The sequence below is a fragment of the Macaca nemestrina genome, chromosome 14 (genome assembly GCF_043159975.1).
Source record: "Macaca nemestrina isolate mMacNem1 chromosome 14, mMacNem.hap1, whole genome shotgun sequence".
Lineage (NCBI taxonomy): Eukaryota > Metazoa > Chordata > Mammalia > Primates > Cercopithecidae > Macaca > Macaca nemestrina.
In genome coordinates, this window is record NC_092138.1 from 72,260,105 (window position 1) to 72,284,605 (window position 24,501).

Sequence of the window (24,501 nt, forward strand, 5' to 3'; positions counted from 1 at the left end):
GTACAGTTTCCAACATTCCTTCTGCTATTGATTTCTAGTTTTATTCCATCATGGTAAGAAAAGATACGTGATATGATTTTGATTTCTAAAAATTTGTTGACTTGTTTTGTGACCTTACATGTGGTCTGTATTGGAGAATGTTCCATGTGCTATCAAGGAAAATGTGTATTCTTCAGCTGCTGGATGGAATGTTCTGTAAATATTTATCAGGTTCATTTGGTCTAGAGTGTAATTTAACTCCAATTTTTCCTTGTTAATATTCTGTTGTATGATCTGTTCATTGGTGAAAGTGGGATCCTGAAGTCTCTACTATTAAAGTATTGCCATTAATCTCTCCCTTTAGTTCTATTAATATTTGTTTTATATATTTAGTTGCTCCAGTGTTGGGTACATATATATTGACAATTGTTATATCCTCTTGCTGAATTGACACGTTTATCATTATGTACTGATCTTTTTTGTCACTGCTGGAGCTTTGTTAGTTTCTTTTAGTGATGTAATATTTCCCCAAGTTTCACAATCTTTGAATCTTTACTTCGATGCCTGTACATTTGAGGAGGCAGACATCTCTTCCAGTTTTTGTGGTGTTGTTTGGTGGTGTTAGAACTTTACTTCTAATGTCAGACTTAAACACTGGACTGTTGTTTCTTCCCACGATGGGAAGAACTTACAGTGAACACCGGAACTAAAACATTGCATTGAACTGAAATCACTGCCCTGTCATTGTTTTCCCATCAGAGGAAGACTTATAATGGACACCAGAACTTAAATAGTACTCTTGAACTAAATTGATGCCTTTCTATTGTTCTTAATTCTGAGGAAGAATTTATCAAGAGCACCAGAGCTCAAAAGCTTGCCATAAAACTATATTGCTGCCCTGCCATTGTTTTATAGTCTGGTGAAGACTAAAATGAGCACTGGAACTTAATCCTTGCCTTATAGTTGTTTCCAGGCCAGGAGAGTTCTCCATGTGAGCACATGGAATTTGTGGAAAATCTGGCTAGGGATTCAGGCCTCTCTGCCTGTTGTTTCCCCTGCAGCACTGTAGCATCAGCCAGTCTTGTCAACATGGTGTCTTTCCTGATTAGAGTGACGAGTAGCCTCCAAGATCTGTTCATCAGTTGCTGCAAACAGCGCCCTGCTTTTTGAATCCAACTCACTCCGGGTGGTTCAGTCATATTAGCACTCCCAGTAGTTCCCATGGGACATATTAGCACTCCCAATAGTTCCCAGAGTGGGCTTTTCATGAAGATTCCAGACCGGTGGGGAGAATGAACCTCTACCTCCAATTCTCTCCTGTCATATCGGCAACTGTGGATCTAGGGAAATTCTCTGAGTGGTGTTTTGCTGGCTTGAGGGAAGAGTGGTGCAGTCTGAAATAACTGTTTCTCTTATTGGTTGCAGCTTGTCTCAATTCTGTGGACCTAGGGGATTTCTGTGCTTCTCTTCTGAGTTCTGGTATATCCAGGGAGGTATTCTTGTTTTTGAATAGTTTCTAGCTGTATTTTTATTGGGAGAGTTTTGCTGGGGAACTTTCTATTCTGCCATTTTGCTGATGTCACTGATGCATACCAGGGCTTAACCTAGATGTCTTTTATTGACTGCAGTCTAGAAAATGTTCTACCCTTGTCTCTGGAACAAAACACAGTCTCAAACAAGTGTAGTACATTTTGTCTGTTCTGTCTCTGAGAGTGCTAATACGGCCGAACCACCGGGAGTGAGTTGGATTCAAAGAGCGGAGCACTGTTTGCAGCAATGGAATAGGGGTTGAAATTTAAATATGTGGCTAGCTGACGTGCAAACCATGAACAGAGCAACACCAATCTTTTAGATTTCCATGACAACTTCTTGGCTACTTACCTGTTTATTTTCGGCTACAGTACTTCTAAAACACCTTCTATACATTTCCTCCCAACAACCATGGGATGTCAGGAGGGAAGAATTAATTGTGTTCTTCATTTACAGAAAAGGAACCCAAACTCTAGAGATTAAGTAGGTGCAGTTGACTGATTATGTTAGTGGCTCCAACTCTTCTCTCCTTTCTGTTTCACACCCTTTGTCATTTCACTATTAGGCTTCTCCCCTCTAGCTCTGGTCCTAGCCTTGTGACTTGCCAGTAGTCATTGGAGTGTTAGCAGACATGTTCTAAGCACAGTCTTAGAAAAGTGCTTGCATCTTTGCTTGTGCCATAGCCCTCTGTTATCACCATGAGAAGGACATGCCTGAATGAGTGTGTTGGAGGATAAGACATGTGGAACAGAGCCACATCACTGCAGCAAATTATTGAAGCCACTGTGTATCATCCAACAGCCAGCTGATCCCAAAATAGGTAAGTTAAGTTTGGACCAGCTCAACCAAACCTGGCAAAATTTGTGAGCTATATATATGCTTTTTTTTTTTTTTTTGGAGACGGAGTCTCGCTCTGTCCCCCAAGCTGGAGTGCAGTGGCGCGATCTCGGCTCACTGCAAGCTCCGCCTCCTGGGTTCACGCCATTCTCCTGCCTCAGCCTCCCGAGTAGCTGGGACTACAGGCGCCTGCCACCACGCCTGGCTAATTTTTTGTATTTTTAGTAGAGACGGGGTTTCACCGTGGTCTCGATCTCCTGACCTTGTGATCCGCCCGCCTCGGCCTCCCAAAGTGCTGGGATTACAGGCGTGAGCCACCGCGCCCGGCCTATATGCTTTTTGTTTTATGCCAATATCTTATGGTTGTTTTGCAATATCATTGTAGAAATAGGTGACTGATACAGTGGTAACAACTATACGTGAGGATCCAGAAACTAAACCAAGATCTTCTGTCACTAATCCCAGCACTCATGTCATTTGGTCCAGTTTTACCTTTTAGCATTTGCACTTGCTGTTACCGCTGCCTGGAATTCCCAACCTCCTCCTGCTTTTTTTTTTCCCCTCAAAGTCTGGTTCCTGGGTAAACTGCTGTTATTTCTTTAAAACTCAGTAAGTACTATCTTTTTTTCAAACCTTCTCTAATCTTCCTAAGAGAGAGTTAGCCGTCCTTGTGGGTACTATGTTTCCCTTTTATCTATTTTTTATTATTTCACGAATCACAATGTAGTATAAATATTTGTTTACTTGTATGTATTTCTCAAGGAAATATGTTTCTCTGAAGTCTTTTAGAATCCATCATAGTGCCTTATTAATATCTTTGGAATTATATTAATTGATATAAAAATAACATGCAAGAAGAAATGAATGATTTCTTAATGAAATGTTTCAGGCATATTTCTGATTTGGTCTTAACTGCCACCTTAGTTAGGGTCCTTGGGTCAGGTGATAGGTTCAAGAACAAAGACCCCATTAATGTGTAATCTGTATCAGTTGATAATCCCTATGAATAATGCGGAAAATGTCTCTACTCCTATGGAGAAAAACAACACAAAGCAAACCAGATAATTACAGATAATAAGAAATTAAAGAAAGGAAGGGAAAATGATATGATGTGATAGAAAGTCAGGTGGGAAGGCTACTTTTGATAAACAGTGGTCAGGGATACTGACATACTTATTTGATACTTTGGTGAACACATTTATTTTCCTAGTTTTATTGCAGTATTTTAATCTTAACTTGATTACATGTTTTTTGTGTGCATTATTCTTTGTATCCTCCACAGACCCTATGCACAGAGAGTAGCTTGCTGGTTGATTTGTTAATCTGAAGATGTATGCAATAAGTCCATTGTGTGTGTGTGCGTGTGTGTGTGTGTGTGTGTGTGTATGTGGTCATCCTTTCAGATTTTAAAATTTATGCTACTTGCTTGGAGGGTTATTATAAGTCTGTAAATTTTATAAATAAATTTTGTATTCCTTGCTAATATTTCTGAGCTTCTTCTGAGATTTCCCATTTAAAAATGGCAACAGGCTTTATTTTAAAGATGTATATCAAAGCATAAATCCTGAATGCTATAAATGTTGGCTGTAATTCTTCCTAGAGAAGTCAAGGATGCATTTAGTTTTGGCCTACTACAAGTATCAGAAAAAATCACTCGAGTGGCTTCTGAGTCCTTAAACTTGATATAATCTGTCTTTTTCATTCATTTAGTCTCCTACAACTCTGGAATTATAGGCAAAATGAAGAATTTGGATTTAACAAATAATCACAGAGCATTTATGCAGGTCAGCTACTGTGCTAACAGATTTTACATACAGTATTTCATAATTGTCTGGGGACGCTGCTATGAGAAGACATAATTTTCATTTCTATTTTTTAGGTGAGGAGACTGAGGTCCAGAGTATAAATAACTTTCCCAGTGTCACAAAACCCAGTTATGGAACACAGACAAAATTCAAACCCAAGGTTTCTGATTTGAAACAGGATTTAGAAAGTTTTGATTCTTTTTTTTCCAGCAAATGTTTATCAAGTGCCAGTCTCTGTACTAGATTTTGGAAATAGGAAGGTCATCAAAATGGCATGGGCGGTTCTCATGTGGTGCTTTCCATGACACCCTATGAAAGTCAGAAGAAACAGGGAAGAAGAAAAAAGGAATGAAGAAAAAAGAGTGTGTTTGAGGTACTCTCCTGGGACTCTCCTTTTAAAAGAGCAAATTTGCATTAAATTCCCAAGAGAGCCAGTAGTAGGTCCCAACATCCTCCTTCCACCAAAGGTGCTAGCCTCTAGTGATGGAGTTGACTGCCAATGGGTTGACAAGGAATCCCAGGCAGTAAGCCCTGTATAATGCCCTGCATCTGTAGTTTTCATGCTTTCTCCAACTCCCTTGAACTAGGGACACCTTGGACTGGGGCAGCCTAGTTAGCTTTCACATTTTCCTTCAGGGAAAACTAGTGGAGTAAATACATCTTTTATGAGGCTTGCTTTTCTATCCGCATTTGGTTTTTTTGTATTCAAACTTTCCTCTAATATGCATAATTGCTGAAAGAAAAGGGCTGTGGAGCAGCCATGAATTATGGCTTTGACAAGAATGAACACTGCAGTTAATGTTGCAAGACAGCTTCCATTATAATCCTCTGTTTTCACATCCTTGTGATTTTTTTCAGGGGGGCTGGGAAAGAGGAAGAATTTTCCTTTGAGCTAAAATTTTCCATGGTTTGACTCAGCCCAAGGAGATTTTTCAAAAATGAAGCACTTTCACAAATGTTTCCATTTATTTTTGAGTTATTGTATTTGGAAAACACTGTTCATTTTTACTACAACTATTATTAATGCATAAAATGTTCCAAGTATGAATGGTGATTAAAACTTCAGTCATCACATGCCACTTGTGTCAGGAATTTCATCTGAGCAAGATTTAAAATAATTATAATTGCCAAGGACTAGCTTCTTTCTTTTTATAACTATATTAAAGCATTTGGTGTAAAAATGCCTAAAATTTTTCATTATTTTCATAATATCATTGTGATTCTTACTTAGCACAGAGCTTTTCAGAGAGAAAATAAATATTTAGGTTATTTTTACTATTTTTGAATTTATGATGAACTCTAAAGTGACAAAATATATTTCAAAATAATTTCTATACTTATTGAGCTATGTTAATTAAGCTTTTAATTTTTTAGCTTACGTCAGTTTTAAGTGACTCCATTGTAAATTGCACATTGATGAAACTTCAAAAATCATATTATTTTTTACTTTCTCTGTCCTGTGACAGATAAAATACTTTAAAAAAAATAATGTTGCTTTCTTAGTAAAACCAACTTTTAGGGAGTAGAATGATTAATAATTACCCTAACACCAAAAACCAATTTTTCCTATGTCTAAGAACTGCTATTTAGAACTTTAGGCACATATTTAAGTATTTTGTTCTATTGGTTGGCGTCTCTACTTTGTTTTCGCCTTCCACCTATTATTGATACAGTTTGATATTCTGAAGCATAATCTTTCTTGTATCTATTTTTCATTTTATATGTATGATTGAAAATTTATTTATATTTAACTATGCTAAAACTCTATTGTATGTGTACCTCATCACTAAGCTGAAAAAATATGGTCAAGTGTAATACAAATGAAAATTGTATTATCACTGAAAATAATAATATAATTTAATTGTTCAAAATGATATTGAAATATTATTTAGAGATGACTTGTGTGGTTAGGAGCTCTTTCTAGGCTTTTCCATTTGGTGGCAATCTTTGTATTCACCGAAGTGAATTCCATCTTTAGCAGGTAAATATTTCACATTGAATAACCTCTTGGTCTCTTTTAAAATTGTGTACCTATTTTTTCATTCAATACAGTGTTTTATTATCTTATCTGATTTGGTCATCTTAATTAGTTACCTTTTGAATATTATCTTACAGTCTTTGAATCTTAAGTTATTTTTTTTCTTATGACTGAAGATGAGGCATTTTATAGCAAATGGCTTGATGTTTTATCATTACAAATTCAGTTCTGGTACATACACATGCACATATATATATCTATGCACACACACATCAAATATATATAGGTACTATATTATACATGCTTTATATTTTCCATTATATATATTATACATAATATATACATGTATGATATATAAATACTCTGTTATATATCATATATAACATATGCATATCATATATATATCTAACATAATGTGAAATTTATGTACCTATTTCTTATGATGTCTAGTCTATGTTATTTTATACAAATTATTTTCTGATTGTTTCCCACTTTTTCCTCTCACGTACCCACACAGCTCTTCCTGTCATTCAGAGGGAGACTGATTCCCTGTGTACTCCCTTCAACGTCTCTTTTTTTTCCTCATTTACTTTGTCTGCCTATTAAGAAAGAGATTTCCTCTCCTCTTTTCCTTCATAATTTTAATTCGTCATTCAGAATGCATGTTTTCTTCCTCAAGGAGGCCTTCTCTGACTGTGTTCCTCACATCCACCCCAGTTGGCCAGGTTCCTGTTAATATATTTGGGATAATATTCCATTCATCATCGTAACACTCGTCTCATGGCTATGGTCATTTAAGGTCTAATTTTCTTGCTAAAATGGAAGATTTTGGAAATGGTAGGTAGAGATCTGACTTCTCTGCTATTGTATTCCTAGCCTTTATCTTAATGGCAAACATACAAAATATATATGGTGACATATATATTTATGGAATTGATGGGTGAATGAATTTTCTGCCTGTCATTCTCATTTAAAAAGTAATTTGTATACTTACAGTCATTAGTCAATATGACTAGGCATTCAATATAGTTTTTCCTGTAATTGCTATAGAGGACAGGTTAATTACAGTACTCACTGGCGGAAAGCATTTCAACAACTTTTGCCCATGGGGAGCTATAATTTCACCTTAAGATATCATAAACCACTCAAAGATTTCATGTAGTTACCAGAACCTTGGGCTAAAATTATAATCCTGAAAACCTTCGCTGCCTGTTAGTCATTTGGTACATGACATAAAGCAAAATATATTTTGCAATTTTGGACTTCAGTTTGGCTCTCAGTAGATTGACTACTTGATTTCATATTTGACCTGCAAGATATTCAGCTCCTTCAAAGTTAAACCATCTAAAAACTTGTGGTAATTCACAAGTACTAGATGTGCTTTGAGCAGTAATTAAGTGAGCATATTATGAATTTCTTATTCTGATAATTATTCTTCTCAAACTACACTCTCAAAATGCTGAGCAAAGCTTTGAGAGCTGTGAGCATTCCTATCATTGTAGGCTTAATATGTTTTTGAATGTAGTTTAATATGAGGCAGCACATTGTCTCCAAAATTATGATGAATCTGAAATTAAAACTTGGGTTTAAGTACCAGCTTGATCTTTGGAAAAATCACTTAACTCCTCTGAGCCTCAGTCTCCTCCAACAGCAAGTGCATTTTCTACTTCACTTAGGTGTAGGGAATGAATTGAGGTGATGGATTGAAAGTGTTTAGGAGGCAATGAAGGACTTTACAAATGATGTGTGTCATAATTATTTGTCATATTAGTGAAGCAAAATAGTCATTTTCTAAAAGGATGTAAAAATGAAAAGAAAATATTGGGATTAGGATAAAACTTGTATTTTCAATATGTAACCCTTTTTCCACTTACAGCTTTCAATTGCAGATGAGAGGCCTGTGTAAAAGTGTGCAGATGATAAAATTATGTGAATACAGAGGCAGCACCTTTCATTTCTTCAGAGAAGCTGGGAAGAGTGATTTGCGAACTGATTTACAAAATGTGAAGAGCAGAGTGAGAAATGGGTTAATAATGGTTCAACAAAGAAGCTGATAAAGCTGCTTGCTATCTCCACAGGGTAAAGAACAAGGGTAAAAAGACTTGCAAAAGGAATCTTTTCTGAAATTATTTAGAGGATAGACTGATTTGTGCTGGTTTGGCACAGAGGTAGCATAGATCAGTTTAGCAGTGGGGTGGGAGAATTCTGGGTGAACAACGGAAAAGATAATTGTGTAAGTCCATTATCCAAGATGTCAACCAGCTGAGCTAAAATTGTAGCTGGCAAACAAGACCCTAAGTCAAAGCATCTCCCAGATGCTGGAAGAAGGCCAGAGCTAAGCAGGATCACAGTATGGAAGTGAATGGAACACTAAGCTTGTTAAGAGGGAATAGAACCAATTATTAGATGTAGTCCTAGAATGTCGCAGATTCAAGAGTAAAAGATAGGAGTGGGGCCAGTAGCAGTAGTGATCTGATATTGGGTCATGTGGAAACGGACCTGTAGCTTTGCTTCTCTGGTTGTATTGTGCAGAATACACCTAGGGATCTTGTTAAAATGCAGATTCTGGTTTGGTAGGTCTAGGGTAGAGCCTGAGATTGGGTCTGAGATTCTACATTTCTAACAAGCTCCTGGAGATGCCAGAACTGCTTGTCCTTGAACCAAACTTCCTAAGAGAAAGGATCCAGACATAGCATCTTAAATTCTCCCTAAGATGGAACAGGATTGGTTCCTGAGCCTTGTTGGGGAAAGACAAGGAAAAGGTCGGTGCTTGAAAATGGGGGAGAAGCAGCCTCACCTATGAGGAGTAGAGAGCGACAGGGATTTGAATCTTGGCAGGAAGCTGTTCCAGCTGCCTTATTTTTTTTCTGGTTTCTTCTTCTATAGATCTGATAATTTGTGTCTTCCCCCTGAAATTCATCAAACCACCCAGTGGTATATATTCCCCTTGTTCTCTGTGTAAGCAAAATCATATCGTCTAAATTAGTAACTCATATAGAATATTAAGAGGAGTATCATCTCTTTCAGATAACGTTTGTCTTATGTTGAAATGTAAGCAGTATATGTAGGGGCTTTCTGGAGAAAAATTTCTTAATTCCAAGAAATGACTGTTGGGGGTATTTCCAGAATATGTGGCAGGAATAAGATTTGAGATGCCTCTGATATCTTTATATTCTAGTGGTGAGCAACCCTTTTTCATGAGTGCCAGTTCAGTAAAACAAAAAAGTTAGTATAATGGTTTTATATGGAATTTTATTATAGACTTATATTTTGTGTAATCTACTTTTTAATTTGATAATTCACAACCTGCTCAATTTCTTTCCTTAATAGTAATACCATATTCCAATGAAGAAATGTACTTTGCTTTGTTTAACCCAGCTACTCTTGACGACTATAGATTATTTCTAGCCTTTCAATAATGTAAACAGTATTTCAATGAACAGGGAAGGACTTAATGCTTTGAGCAAAATTTATGTGAGTTGAGCATTAGCAGTGCTGAAGGTAGAGTGGAGTAACAATGAAGAGATTTAACAGTGGGAACATTAATTGGCATCAGAGTTCATACTGAGACACTACAGCTTCATTTGGAGATGTCTAACTGCAGGGGAGAAAGAGAAGGAAGGGAAGCTGCCATTTCACAGGAGGTGGTGGCAGGAGAGTGGGGCAGCATCTGAGACTGACAGCATGCCACAGTGGTGGTGGATGGAAGACACTATGCAGATAAGCAGCTCCTCCTTCTTAGTTTATGAAGTATCCAGAGGATATATTCTTGCCACAGTACTTTCTTGGGAGAGGGAGTAGTGATGATAATGGTGGTGGGGGTGTAGAAGTTATTCCTCCCTGCATCTGTGTCTCTTTCGCTTCTTCATCCCAGACTGAATCCTGTACCATTTGTGCAAAGATTCAAATATCACAGCCTTAGCAGCAGTCTCTGCCCTTCGATCATCTTTGTGGTGTGAGCAGCTTTTGCAGCCTAAGTCCAGAGGTGAGGAAAGGACTCGTTGGAATAAATCAGGTTGGGGAGAACATTTTTACTGCATGTGTTAATGAAATACTGAGTAGGAATAATTTATCATCAGTTATTGCTGGGTATGAATCCTGCCTTTACCTTTTATTAGCTATATGGCTTTGGACAACTCATCTACCTTCTTTTAGCCCAATTTCCTCATCTGTATGGATGTAGTAAAGTTTAAGTGAGGAAAATTCAATTTAAAACAGATAGCATAGTCCCTAGACTATAGCAGGTATATAATACATGTTAACATTATTATTTGTTGACATTGACATTTTTATTTTCTGTTCCTGGAATTATATCTATGGTCTTACCATGAAGTGAAATACGTCATTTATCACCTTTAGGTTGATAGTTAATCATCATTTAAAACACAAACCATAGGAGATAAATATATACCCATATTCATTTACATTCTTATTTGCCAATTGATTTACCTCCATTAATTATACCCCTTCAGATCATGCACAGAAAAAAATCTAGTTGAAATATAATTTAAGGAAACATTGATAGGTTTTGTTTGGTTGGTATTGTTAAAATTTTCTGTTTTTTGGCATTTTTTAGGCAGCAGCTTTCTGATAAAATATCAAACTCACTTCTTGAGCTTGAAAATATTAATGGATTCTGACAAAATATTCTGAAAGTAAGCTATGAATAACATCATATATTTTATATACATGTTATTTGCATATCTATCTATCATCTATCTATCTGTCTGTCTGTCTGTCTATCTATCTGTGCAATAGGCTGGAGTAGGCTTGTATTCAGTTGCAATTGAGAAATTTGAGTCCTAACTGGCTGAATTTCCCATATTGAGTTCACAACAGACCTGAACTATGTTAAGATTCTTGGCTTGCCACTGCATACACCAGTGGTTGAATCACACTAGCTTCTGATCTAATTAGTGATCAAAATATCAAGTTGAGGCTTAATCATAAAAATCCAACATTCAACTTAACTTATTTACCCTGTGCCTGTGGAACTAAAGTACATATATTTTAGACACAAAAGGAGCCCTCTTGGGGGACTGCTTGCAACTTCTTCGCACACAGATAAATATTTATTGAGCATGAAAATAAGGTTCTTCACAGAGCAAATCATCATTAACTTAGTTCTCTCTATTCCAAATGTGAGTCCATTTAACCTACATGAACTTTTAAAATAATACTAATGTGTCTATGTGAACACAGAATTAATAGACATGTATGCTGATAATTGTTTATGTTTACCCAAGATACATATGTATATAAATACACACATAAATATTTATAGATATTCTATGACATATTCATTGGCATAGAAAGTATGTATCTATGTATTTATTTATACATAGAAAGTATCTATGTATTGGTATAGCAAATATCTTAATACTTGCTAAGAAGGTTAATAATGTAAACAAGGGTATAAGTCAATTTTCCCTTAATTTAAGAGAAAGGTTGGCAAAAATTTGACCTATTCTCTGCTAGTATTAAAATAAAGGAAATGATCTTAGACATACATTAAGGCAAACTCAGCAGGGTATCTAATTGAAAACACTTTGCTGTATTTAATATGAATTACTGTATCTATTTAAAAGTAATACAACTGCAGTTATTTTAAAAGTTCTGCAAAGATACCACCTCAAAATTATTTTAGAAGTATGTAAGAAAATAAATAAATAAGTTACATGTATATTTGTTCAGTTTTTGACTTATCTATCTGAATTAGCAAAGCCTTGATGATTTTCCTATAGTTCCTTGAATTGGAGAACATTCGGGAAGGAAAAAAATATACCATTTTCCCTCCCCCAGTTTCCACTAATTGTCATGTAGTATGTGTCTGATCCATGTAAGACCTACTGAATGATTCTAATCCAACTCCATAATATACCACCAGGGATCCAGAACCACCCAGGCTGGGGCAGCATCATCTGTCTCGTCTTCCCTCACAGTGCCTTCCTACTCAAGGATCCTACATCTCTGAGACTTGGCTCCACTATGGGCATCATGGTCTTAGGTGTTATTTGCTTTAATGAAAGCAAATTATATGCAGTGATATATGCAAAATACATATAATAATTATATACAATGTCCTGGCTGAAACACTCTGGGTCACCTTTGGACATAATTTCAACTGCAAATGAGGGGTGCTCCTACCCTCTACCTCTATCCTACTGGTCTCATGTTGGCTACCTCTGCTTCAATAGGTGTCACAATCAAGTCCATTTACTTAGTAGTTATCTAAATTTGGAGTTGCCATTTGCTTAGGCCCTAGGAACATGGGTGTGTAAGGAAGATTTAGTCTCTACTCTCATGGAGTTTATAGTCTAGTGGTAGATGGAATCAGAACTTCAGCTGGATATTTCACATCCATTAACTTCTTTAATCTTCTCACATGAGAAGACACAAGCCATGAGAAGCTGAGTAACTTGCAGAGCTTCGCAAAACTATATGTAATGGAATCAGACATCAAACAGACCTGTCCAATGCCAGATTGTCCTTTATATCATACTACATTGCCCCCAAAAGGGGTTTTTCTCCTATTTGTTCCATAGCATCTAGTATGAGAATAATTTTGAAAGGTCACATCAAAAACATTGATTTCAAAGTAATCATGGCAGATCACTATACTCTTATTCCAATGAGGCTGCCATTTTTCATTCATTAATCGAACAACATTTACTGAGTATTTATTGTTCACCCAGCACTCTGCTAGGTTCTGAGGATACAGCATTAAGCAAGATAAAGTGGGACGGTTAACAAACAGATTGCATGACAATTACAGATTGTGTTAAGTCCTAGGAAGGGAATAAACTGGGTAGAAGTGAAAATTTGCTTCTGAAAGCCTCTGTGGACAGTATAAGTGCCTTTAAAATATAAAAATTTTTGCTGTGGGAGTGTTACTCATTGAGGTACTCATCTCATTTGAGGCCGCAGACAGCAGCAGCACATGTGGAGCAAATATTGCTATTGTGATATTGTCACCACTATTGTCTCATGTCTGAATTATTCTCATTCTTACTTGGGTTATTAAGTATTTTCCCATTACATAAATAATACATGAATGTTGTAAAAAATATGAGGTAGAAATAATACAATAAATAAATATTTCCTTAATTATACTGCCCAGATATCAGTGCTGTGATATTTTATATACATTGCATTATATGCATTGCATATTTCCTTCCAGTCATGTCCCTTTATAGCATGTACATAAGTATATTACAAAATTGAAAATGTAGTATGTGGTTTTATATCCTGACTTTTCACTTAACATTACATTTTGGTTTTTTGACACCTTAAAAGGCTCTTCAATATCATTTCTTCTGGCTGCATTTTATAACATATGGAATATTATAATTTAGTAATTGTGCTACATATTGGATGCTTACATGGTTTCCAAGTTTTTGCTATTTTAAGTAAGGTTGTAGTGAATCTTTGCAATAAGTTGTTGTCCACATACTATATTATTTCCTTTGGACAGATTCCTAGAAGTGAAAGTCAAGGGTGAAAGGGCATAAACCCTTTTAAGGCTCTTGATCCAAATGGCCAAAATGATTTATGAACCCAGCTTCCCAGTAGTAGTGTTTGCTGGCGTTCATCTTAATGTGCTTCCACTGAGGTTGAGAAATATCAATAAAAAATTTCTAATGTGATGGGCAAAAATATCTCATTTCTGTTTTAATTTAGTATTTCTTTAATTACAAGTATGATTTAAATTTCTTTACTTATTGTTCCATTTGTCTATTTCCTGAATTACTGTTACTATTCTTTATTTTTTGATTTTAACATTACTTATACATACCTTGCTATCTTCCCGAAAAGATTTAAGGCAGCTTAAAGGTCGCATAAGATACAAGGTAGCAAAAATTAAAACAGAGTGAACTAAGAAAGAAAATACAAAGTCAGGAATGATGCTTAAAATGCATACCACAATGACAATTAATCTGTTTTTAGTAGGCAAGAAATTTGTCTCCAAACTCCTTTCTATAAGTTAGCTCAGTAAGGGAATCTTGTCACCGTGTTCACCTTGACGATGGGGAGGGAATGATTGTTCAAGATAAATATAATTATTGGTATTAAAATATGACAAGATTTTAACTATTGTTACTGTTATTTTGTGGCCCTTAGGTGTCAGACACTATGCAAGGTGCTTTACTTGAATTATTTCATTTAATCTCTATAACTATTTAATGAAGGTGGGAATACTACATTAACTTCATTTAAAATAGTGCTTGGCATGTGGGAAATGGTCAATGAATATTAGCTTTTCTTTTATTATTACCAGTATTAAGCATTTCAATATCTAGAAAAGTAAATACCTTGAGCCTTTTTGAAAAGATTAATGTTAATATATTATATGTAAATATATTAATATATGTTTTTAAAATATTAATCAAAGAAACAATAAAGTCCTTTGGGATTTTGATTGGAGTTGCTTCAAACCTATAAACTAATCAAGGAATTTTGACATCTTTACGTATTCAGTCTCCCAACTTGGTAATATGGTAGTTATTTTATCCCAACTATCTTTTATGTGTTGGTACATTAGCAAAATTTTTCTTTTAACCCAATTTTTATAGAGGACATTTCCATGATCTATCATGAACTTTTGTTGCTACAGTGAATAGGATATTTCTCCTATTATGTTTTCTATTTGGAAGTACATGGAGCCTGTAGGAAGTACAGCTCTTCCTACAATATGACATTCTTTGGATTTTTCTTCTTCTGAGAAATGGTTTCTCTAGAATGTCTAGTGATCAAAACCTTCTATCTTGTTACTTGTCTGACTCTCATTCCCATTTTCCTGGCTTTCCAATGTCATAGTTGATGAGACAGTTGCACTCCCCTCTCTCTAGCCTTGGGGGATCTGCACATGCAGCTCCATCATCCTAAAATGCTCTTCTCTAACGTCCTCATCAACTCCCCTTTAACTCATTTATCTCCTTCAGATCTTAGCCAGACCTTCTTTCCCCATTCAGATCAGGTTGCCCTGCCAGGCTCCTAGATTATGCTGTATTTTACTTCTCAGTAATTTAGCATGGCTTAAATCAATCATTGACTAATTTATGTGCTCCCTTGATTAATGTCTTTCTTTCCTACTAAATTCCATGTTGCAAGGACAGTGTCTATTTTGCTTACCCTTAAATTCCCAGGCACCTCGCATGGTGCTTGGGCTAGAAGTTGCTGTTATTGGATGAATTAAGAAAGAGTGAATGAGTGGTTTGGTGTAATTCAGTTTCTTTCCCCTCACCTCAAATTCTATTTTCAGTGTCTTGTTTGCCTCGGAGTTATGGCATCCTTCCCTTCTTCATGGCCAGCTTTTATTATATGAATTCATATGTTTTATTGGGCAGCCACAAGGTGTTATATGAGGATCAATAAAGGTGTTTTTTCTTATTTTGGGAAATGCTTCTTATTTCCTACTAGGCTATGCCAATGTCCTTTGCTTTAATATTTTTGGTTAAAGTTTGTCCTTGACCTCACAGCATGTCTATTTAATTTTTAATATTTGAATGTTCGCCAGGACAGTGTTCCTAAAACAGTACTGTCATTTGCCTGTACAACAATGACACTAGCTTCCTATTCCCTCTACAGAGCTGAATTTTTCTTTTTCTTTTATTTTTTTATTAGATACTTCTCAGGGCTAAAGGGGGAGAAGCTGGAAAAGAAGTACTAGAAAGTCCACTAAAATTGGCAAATAGCTACTTTTGAGTGCTCATGTATCCTTTCAGCTGGGCCAGTTCAACTCCATATGGGGAAGTGGAGCTTCATTTTCCAGTGAACTTTATGTTCTGTTATTTTCTCATCCCATCTTAGATGCCAGCAGAACAGATGCCAATGGCTGAAAGGTCCTATGAGTGCCCGGATTCACTCCTTAGACCGCAGACTCAAAGAGAGACCTCACTGGATAAAAATATGGCTGCAGTTTCTATCCACTTGTCAATCATCCCCAAATGCTAAAATGACATGATTTGGATGATGAGATAGTAGATGCTTGCTTCCGTCTGCCTACTTTGTTTTCTGCATTCCCTATAACGAATAGTGCTATTTTACATTGAGGAAATATCCAAACAAGTTCTATTAAATGTATCACTCATAAATTCTCGCTTTCACGGACTCATGCTTCAAGAGCCCACCTACTCTGAAGCATGGAGTTTGCTTCCCAGATGAGTTGATATGAGACCGTGAGAAGCAACATATATTACTTTTAGTGTAAAATAAATTTTTCTAGCAAAAAGAGTTAAGTGAGGATAGAATCATCTTCTTGAACCTCATTTGCACAGCAGGCCAGTTCCTCTCCCTTGGGGTTATCTGCAAGAGCAGCCAGCAGCAAGATTATTTTTTTCTTCCGACCCCCTATCAGGAAAAAAAATTTCAACCTCCTGTGGCTGCTGCAACATGCAGTGAACCATAAATTTGTCTTTCTTGCACAGGCTTTTGCTTTTAATTTTATTTCTGATTCAAAGCAGTTGGTTAAAGCCAATGAATCTCAGCCCTAAAATGGTGATAAAATATTCACCCTCTTAATTTTTAACAGTTTTATTAATTGTGTTAAATGTATAGCTAACATTGTAAACAATTATGATCAAGAAGAAAAATGGAGCTATTACATCCATTGTAAGTTATCTGCTTTCAGGGTTACAGATACGTAGCCAGGACTCAACTTGCAGACAGATGGTGTATAAATACAGAGGGTCACAAATCTTACCTTTTAAGTCAATAGGTTTTTCATCTGAACATATTTTCCCATAGAAATATTTTATAAGTGGTGTTTAGATTCCAAGACTAATACCAAAAATAAGCCTAAATTTTAAACTAGAAATATATACTATTTACACAAAAGTAAGAAAACACTTATTATAATTTAAAATATTATATGCAACAGAAATGTAGGTTTAAGAAAATAGTAGATAGAACTTTGGGGAGTTTAATTTTAGATTTGGGGTGCCTAGATAGCCTCTAAGAGGTAAAAGCATCAATTCCTTGGAGCACATTTCTTAGTAAAATTCTTCTACTATTTTCGAAGTTTTAGGGCACACAATTATAACAGAAAGACTTGGAGAGATTATCTCAAGATAACCAAAGAAGAGTTAAAGGAGGAAAGGAGGCAGGTGTTCAAGAGCATTAATGGGGAGGCACAGAAAGATTTTCCTGAGATGAATTAACTGAGGTGAGTTTCGTGTAGTGAAAACGGGATGGAAATGGCAACATAGTATAAGGGGAACCTTCCTAATATCCAGCAGATAAAAGGATATGAAGAGAAATAAAGCAGATAGTAAGTCAGTGGTGGAAGAATCTTTGGAGTGTGGCCATTACTCCATATAAAATGTCACCTCCCATTGAGATTGGGGGAATTTTCAGCTTACAGCAGAAAAACAAATGTCCTAAGAGGACCACAGAGATCTGTGACTTCTCCATAAGAACTACATTCTCCCTGATTAAAACTAAAATGCTATGAAAGTGAATTTGAAAAGTGAAAATGGAATTTTGAAAAATACTCAAAAAATTAAATCACATAAACCTATTACTTTCAATGGCAAAAACTGCAATTACTTTTGCACCAACTTAATGGTTTCATCAGACATTAAGACACACGCATATGTGCATGCATGCTAATTCTCATGGTTTGTTCTGGGCATGAATCTGCCTCTATTTTTTTCTGATAACCACTGACAAGAAGGTAGGCATAGCAGGTAGGATGATTCCCACATTCACCTCAAAAAATTAAAATTCAAACTATAGAGTGGTGTTTGGGGACCTGCATGAATTTATGAGTCACCTTTCCTCTTTATCTTTCACCTCATCTCTCCACAAATTCTATACACCAACGTCCTGTGACTCCTTATTCATGGTGCATTCCTTCAAACAGAAAGTTTTCTCCCCATCACCTTCTCCCCTGGGGATCTCATACTCCCTTGGGCTTTAATAAACAGCATTGCCTCCCTCTGCCAAGATTCTTACTAGCTTCAATCTCTCTCTTGAACTCTGGCTCCATGTTTCCAAATGTCTGTTGGATTTAACATAAATATTCAAAACCAATTTAAAAATGCCATGTATGCTATAGAGCTGGAGGCCATTATCCTTAGCAAACTAACACAGGAAGGGAAAACCAAATACTACATGTTCTTTCTTATAAGTGGGAGCTAAGTGATTAGAACTCACAGACACATAGAGGGGAACAACACACACTGGGGCCTATAGGAGGGTAGAGGGTAGGAGGAGGGAGAGGTTCAGGAAAAACAACTAACGGGTACTAGTCTTAATACCTGGGCAAGGAAATAATCTGTACGACAAACCCCCATGACAGAAGTTTACCTATGTAACAAACCTGCACATGTACCCCTAAACTTAAATGAAAAGTTTAAAAAGTGCCATGCATGAAACTGAACCGACTGCCATATTTTCTAGCCCGTGAACTGTTGTTTCTCTGCTTCCTTGAATGTACCAGCATCTTCTCAGACACTCAGGCCTGCAGCTCTGAAGGTGTGACTCTTGGTTGCCTCTCCCAACCAATTAATTGCCAAGTCCTGCTGATTGGCAATATTTCTCACATCCTTTCTTCAGTGACCAAATCTGTATCAGTGACCAAAGCTATAATTTCAGCTCTGTTCATTTTCTTTTTCTTGTAATCTTGTGTACCTGCTGCTGAAGCAGCCATCCTAAATGAATACCACTATACTGTGCTATTCTATTGTTCAAAAATGGTCATGGATCTATATTGAAGTTCACTCTTCTTAGCCTGACATCAAAGATCCTCTGTTATCTCAATTAAGCTTACTTTTTCCAGACTTGGATCTTACCTCCTTTCTCTCCTTAGCCTATGTTGTAGCTAAATTGGATTCCTCATATCTTGCCTGTGCTTTATACTTCATATTACCTATATACTTTATACTATATACCCATATACTTTATATTATAAGGAGCAGAATGAATTACTTGGAGGTAATACATTATATTATAAAATAGGTAATATATACTTTATAGGTAATATAAAGAATTACCTCCAAGCAATTCATTCTGCTCCTTCACTTAGGATGTCCATTTCTCCTCCTTGGACACACATTCTGAATTCTTACTATTCTTTAAGAATAGGCACAAATATTACCTTATTAATTAAACTTTCTTCTATTGTGATGAGTTGAAGGTGATCATTCTTTCCTTGAACTTGGACAGTATTTCATCTGTTGCTAAACTTTGACATATTTTTAACCTTCTAAGTTGCTTCTCCTTTTGTTTATATCTTTTCTTCCTGAATTGATTGAAGTCAAACAATTTGACTCATTTACCTCTGAATTGCTCTATATCATTTAGTGTAAGAAATGGTATAGGCCCTCCTCAAGGAATTTAGCATTAATGGGAGAGAAGAGCACTCATGTGAGTAACTACCATATAATAAGAGTACATTCTGAGTGACTGAGGGATGGAAATAATTTTTATCTTATATCTCTGAGAGTGAGGACATTCTGTAGTCCACATAATATGACGTATTTGGATGAAAACTAAAGAATTCTGCCACAACAATTATTCCTCCTAAGTCCCAGGGTCAAGCGTTGCTTAGCTAACTAATCTGGGTGTCTTTTTATGGAAAAAAGTGAACCTACAAAAGAGATACTTTAACATAGAAGCAACACTAGTGCACACATATACATTTTTAGGAAACTTCGTGGAAATTCATTTATTATCTCAAATTGAAAATAGTTGAGATTTAGGTTTGTCTCATTTCATTAAGAACTCACTAGTTGTAATGCAAAGGTGACTTTGTCCAGTTCTGCTGGCTTTGTCTTGTGGACTGGGTTAGACTTATAAAAAATTTCACCTTTTTATTTTGGTGGAGTTAGAGATGAAATGATTATTTCTTTTTGCTTAAAAATAATTTTACTGCTGCATATAGCTTGTTTTTATATTTTTAGTTTTTAATACTTTAGCATAATCACTGTTACAGCTTTTTCATGCATAGCATCCCTGGCTTAATTTTGGCTATCACTGGTTCTGATAAATGAAACTCTAGTTAGTATTGTGTTCATCTTTTTACATAAGATAATGGCCTGCAATCTCCACAACAGGCATATATTAGATTTTTTTTTTTTTTTTACTAGATCAGACTAAATACTTTTAATTTTGAGCTAATAATTTAGGAGTCACTTTGTTGAGATTCTCACAAATAATCTAAGTTTCTAGTGAGGCTGAAAACCTTCAGAAGATTTACAGGACTCCTGGGGCAAAGAATAAGCAAAGGCTGCTGATGCTAGTGCGGGATGTGAATGCAGAAGCATCACCAATATCTCCCTTTAGGGTGATGCGTTTATTTATGCTAATGATTTTATTTGTGTTCACTGAATTCCAGCTCCTAACATAAAGCCCTGAGTATTCATTGAGAAGTTACAAAATTTCTTGCCTAGTCAGTGAGGCATTGTTGGCTGAATCCTCTCAAGAGGTTCATGTCACTTATCAGGAGATTTGCAATAAAAGGGTCAAATTTCTTACATTCTTTTGGTTGCAAAACAGGACTTACATCCAATTGAAACCATCTATGAAAAACCTTTAAAGCTGCCACCAGCCCTCTGGGGCATTCTATCGTTTAGTAAAGATAACTACAAATGTCCTACTTGTTGATGCCCTATGAAATTAATTTTAAAAGTTTAATAGTAACATAGTAAATAGTTCAATACATTGAGACTTGGTGTGACAAAGGGCATTTGGAAAAGCATGTGAATGTTCTATAATTTGAAAGGCTCAGCTTAGCTCCAGTTGCTTTAAACATGGTATGACCTGAGTGTACCTGCTGAATTGAACTTTTCTCCAATCTCTGCTAAATGTATCCTATATATTGGAATGCACTGCAGCTTCAGATCTGCATTCTGTTTTCCTTCAGGACGGCAGTACTCCCTTGAGCTCTGTTTTAATTGCCTTGGTCCTTGACAGTCCCCTCCTCTCTAGTCCTATTGGGCTGGACTAATTTTCTCTACCTCGGGTCACTTAGAGGGGCCCTGGTTCAATACAGAGAGAACATGGACATGACTGTCCTTACCTAAGTATTACCTGCTTTGGCTGTTTACCTGCACTCTACACTTCCTCTTTCTTCTACCCTTAGGGTCAGATGTCTAGGATATCAAGGGTACCCTGGATAGACAAAATCTTCTTGAATGTCCTTGGACTGCTGGCACTCTCCCTTCTGTGCAAGGTAGTCAGCTGAACAGCTCTCCTTATTCTATAGACCTTAGCTAATTCTGCCATCTCAGTTAGTCCGATACTGCTTGTTCTATATTCAGTGAGTTCCCTAGCAGTTGACTTTGGTGCTTATAATAAAATTTAATTATTTCCATTGTATCATGTTTTAGTGATGAAAAAGATTCTTTGCTATTTAAAATATGGATCTTGTAATTTATTAATTCTCAAGATAAGTAATTAATCAGTTTTTAAGGTGTGCTTTGGGTGAAAATACCTTATAAGACCATTCCCTGATAGGTGTGCTATCAGATGGTCAAATAATACAAGGAAAAGATGCATTAATAGATATTTCTATCAGAAAGACCTACTCTAGAAAAGACATCCCCTGAAACTTCTCAGTCTTTTTGTTTCATTTATGAAACAAACAATGAAATATTTAGTTCAACCAGGCAACAGACTTTTGAACTAGCCTCTATACTTGGCTGAGAGAATATTCTTGTGTTAGATGGAAGAACATAAGCATACTACAGCAGAAGATACAACATATGGAATTATAATGGACAATCAAGAAAGCTAAAGTAAAAGGAAGTATTACCTTGGGATCATGTATTCCAGAAAGCTCTTCATAGATCTTCTCACCTACCATGACAGCAGCCAAGTTTGCCGTGTATGTGGAAAGGCAAAACATACAGAAAATGGCCCAAAGGTTCATTAGAAACCTTCCAGTCCAACATTTTGGAGGTTTGATGGCCACCGTTCTGCCAAACAAGAGGGCATAACAGACGTTCAAGGCTGAAGAAAAGGAGAAGACTTTACTTCTATTTCGCCCTTTGGGAGTCAAACCAAATGGACTCTTCCATTCATACAGAGTGAGGAAGATGGCAGTGATGTGCAGAGCCACAAAAATCCCCAGCCACATTGTCCAGTGGAGTGGCCACATGAAGGCTCCAATGGGAGCTGCTGTATCTCGGGTCCTCACTAAGATGCCCAAGCTGGTAGAGAAGAAAGGGCTGGTGAAATCTATCACCTGGCTCCGTGCAGTATTAATGCTAAAGGAAGTGACCGCCATGTGGGCAGTCCCACTCAGGAGATCACCCACTAGCCCAGTCCAGTGCCCATTTTTCCAGGCTCCATACTTTCCATCCCCTACAATATAGAGGTCGAAGTCAAAGTTCATGTCTTCTGCTATCTTTTCCAGCAGATCAATGCAATATCCATAGCAGCACTTCTTGAATTTAATGGGCACTGTGTCATTACTGCTATGGAGGCTGCTAAAAAGGCTGTCCAATGTGGAAGCGTCATTAGTCATGGGGTCAAGACAGAGTTGGCCAGCAGGGCACAAGCCTTCATCATCCACCTCCCTTGTGAAGACAAAAGGATGCTCGATCAGGGTAACCACTCTCAAGTGTAGCTTACTTGGATGTTGGAAGTGGGTTTTGTGTCTCTGGGCCTGCTCTGGCCATATTCCATAGTCCATGACAATCTTTCCCCCCTGCCAGCTGCCCAAGCGCGTCCACATTGGCTTTCCCATGGGGTCATGTTGAAGATTCCAGATGAAAAAGTTGTTTTCTGAGCTGATGATGGTGGAACCTTTTACTCTGATGGAACCACTGAGGCCTCTGAAAGTGGTATTGGCTAGAAACCTGGGAAAGAGGAACAAAGGCAAAAACTAAGAAACAGAAGTGAGGACAAAGATAGGAAGCAGTGTTCATCTTTGCTTCCCTGTCTTAATAAAAATAAATTTGAATTTCTATTTAAAAAGACAGTGCCTATAATTTCTTTTGATGTTAATAAGCTGGACTCATTCTCTATTATAGGAGTAAAGTCCTACTGCATTAAGTAAATGAGATTTCACTCTCAGGTTCTAATGTTCTAGCCAGGTGCTTGACTCTTATTCTTACTCCAAATGTTTTAATTCCTAGTTAAGAGATGTGTTAACCATTTTCTGTTGTAAACTGTTAACTGCATATTCTCACAACTTTTCAAGCTATGGAGGTTTTCAGCACCTTTAAGGTATCCTAATTCTATTGTTGACTATGTTCAATTGTAACTACATCTTCTATGTATCTATGTATCTATCTATCTAGATATTTGGCACAGGGAATCAGATTAAAAAGTGTGCATATACTTTAATAATTGCTTAAACACTGCGTTCATAACATCAGAAAATAGCCAAATCTTGTTACCAATGTTTCCTCTTGTAGAATGAAATCAAGTAACGTATATGTCCCCATGAGGCTAGTTGAAGCTGCATGTTGAATCTCATCCATGGAACAAAGAAAAAGATGATAAATCAACTGCAGTTTTAAGGATAGCCTCAGGTTAGCCTCCTTCCAAGTCATTAAAGAGAAACAATTGACCCTGGCTCTAGAGAGAGCTTATGCCAGAAGCCAAAGAAAGGAAAATTACCAACTAAATAATATACTGATTCCTAGCCCTGTGAACTAGGGCACTTACAGTGTATGTTCTGATATGGACTAGACAGAAAACTAGACTAATATGGCTTGGTCATAGCCTCTGTCTTTCTTGAGTCTGGGAAGATTAGACAATAAGTGGTAACATATAAGCTTGTGGCATCTTAATGACAGCCTTGTGTTGGAATAAAAGCCCAGGCTTTGGCATCAGATCCACCCCCATTTGAATATTGGCCTAGCCACCTGCTAACATTGCCCTTGAACAATTTACTTAACTCTATACTTTAGTTTTGTCACCAGCAAAATAGAGAAAAGAAAATCCTTCCTCCATTACAAGAGTTGGAAATAATTTATGTAAAGCACATACTACATCTAACATGAAACAAATATTCCAGATATGATAGCTCTGACTTAATGTCATTCAAGTTTTTTTCAGTCAAGGCTGTCTCCAGGTTACTTTCTCCAAGAATTTTAATAAAATTTTAAAAGTTGGAAACACAAAGTATTGCATTATGATAAATCCATGGCAGTTATTCAAGATACATTTCAAATTAAAAGAAATTAAGTTGAAATGTAGAGTGGAACACAGTATTTTGAAAAATCAGATGATATAAGTGTAGGCTCTTAGCAAAACATTCACCCATTGCCTGTCACAAATATTACTCCATAATTTACAAATGCAAATAGAAGTAATAAGACATTATGTTACCACAGAAGGGACATAGCAAAATCAGAAAGTGTGAAGTACATACTAATTTTCATTAGAGATATAAACGTAAATCACATTCGAAGATGC

The 24,501-nt window shown here is 36.5% G+C and overlaps 1 protein-coding gene across 2 annotated transcripts in view; it reads right to left on the reverse strand.

The window, feature by feature from the left end:
- The window catches only part of LOC105480993 (glutamate ionotropic receptor NMDA type subunit 3A), a 171,571-nt gene that overhangs the window by 76,374 nt on the left and 70,696 nt on the right, over positions 1–24,501 (reverse strand). For both annotated transcript variants that reach the window (XM_011740233.3, XM_024792631.2), the window contains exon 3: positions 21,887–22,934. In XM_011740233.3, coding sequence (XP_011738535.2) covers positions 21,887–22,934 — 1,048 coding nt within the window. The remainder of the gene's footprint in view (positions 1–21,886; positions 22,935–24,501) is intronic.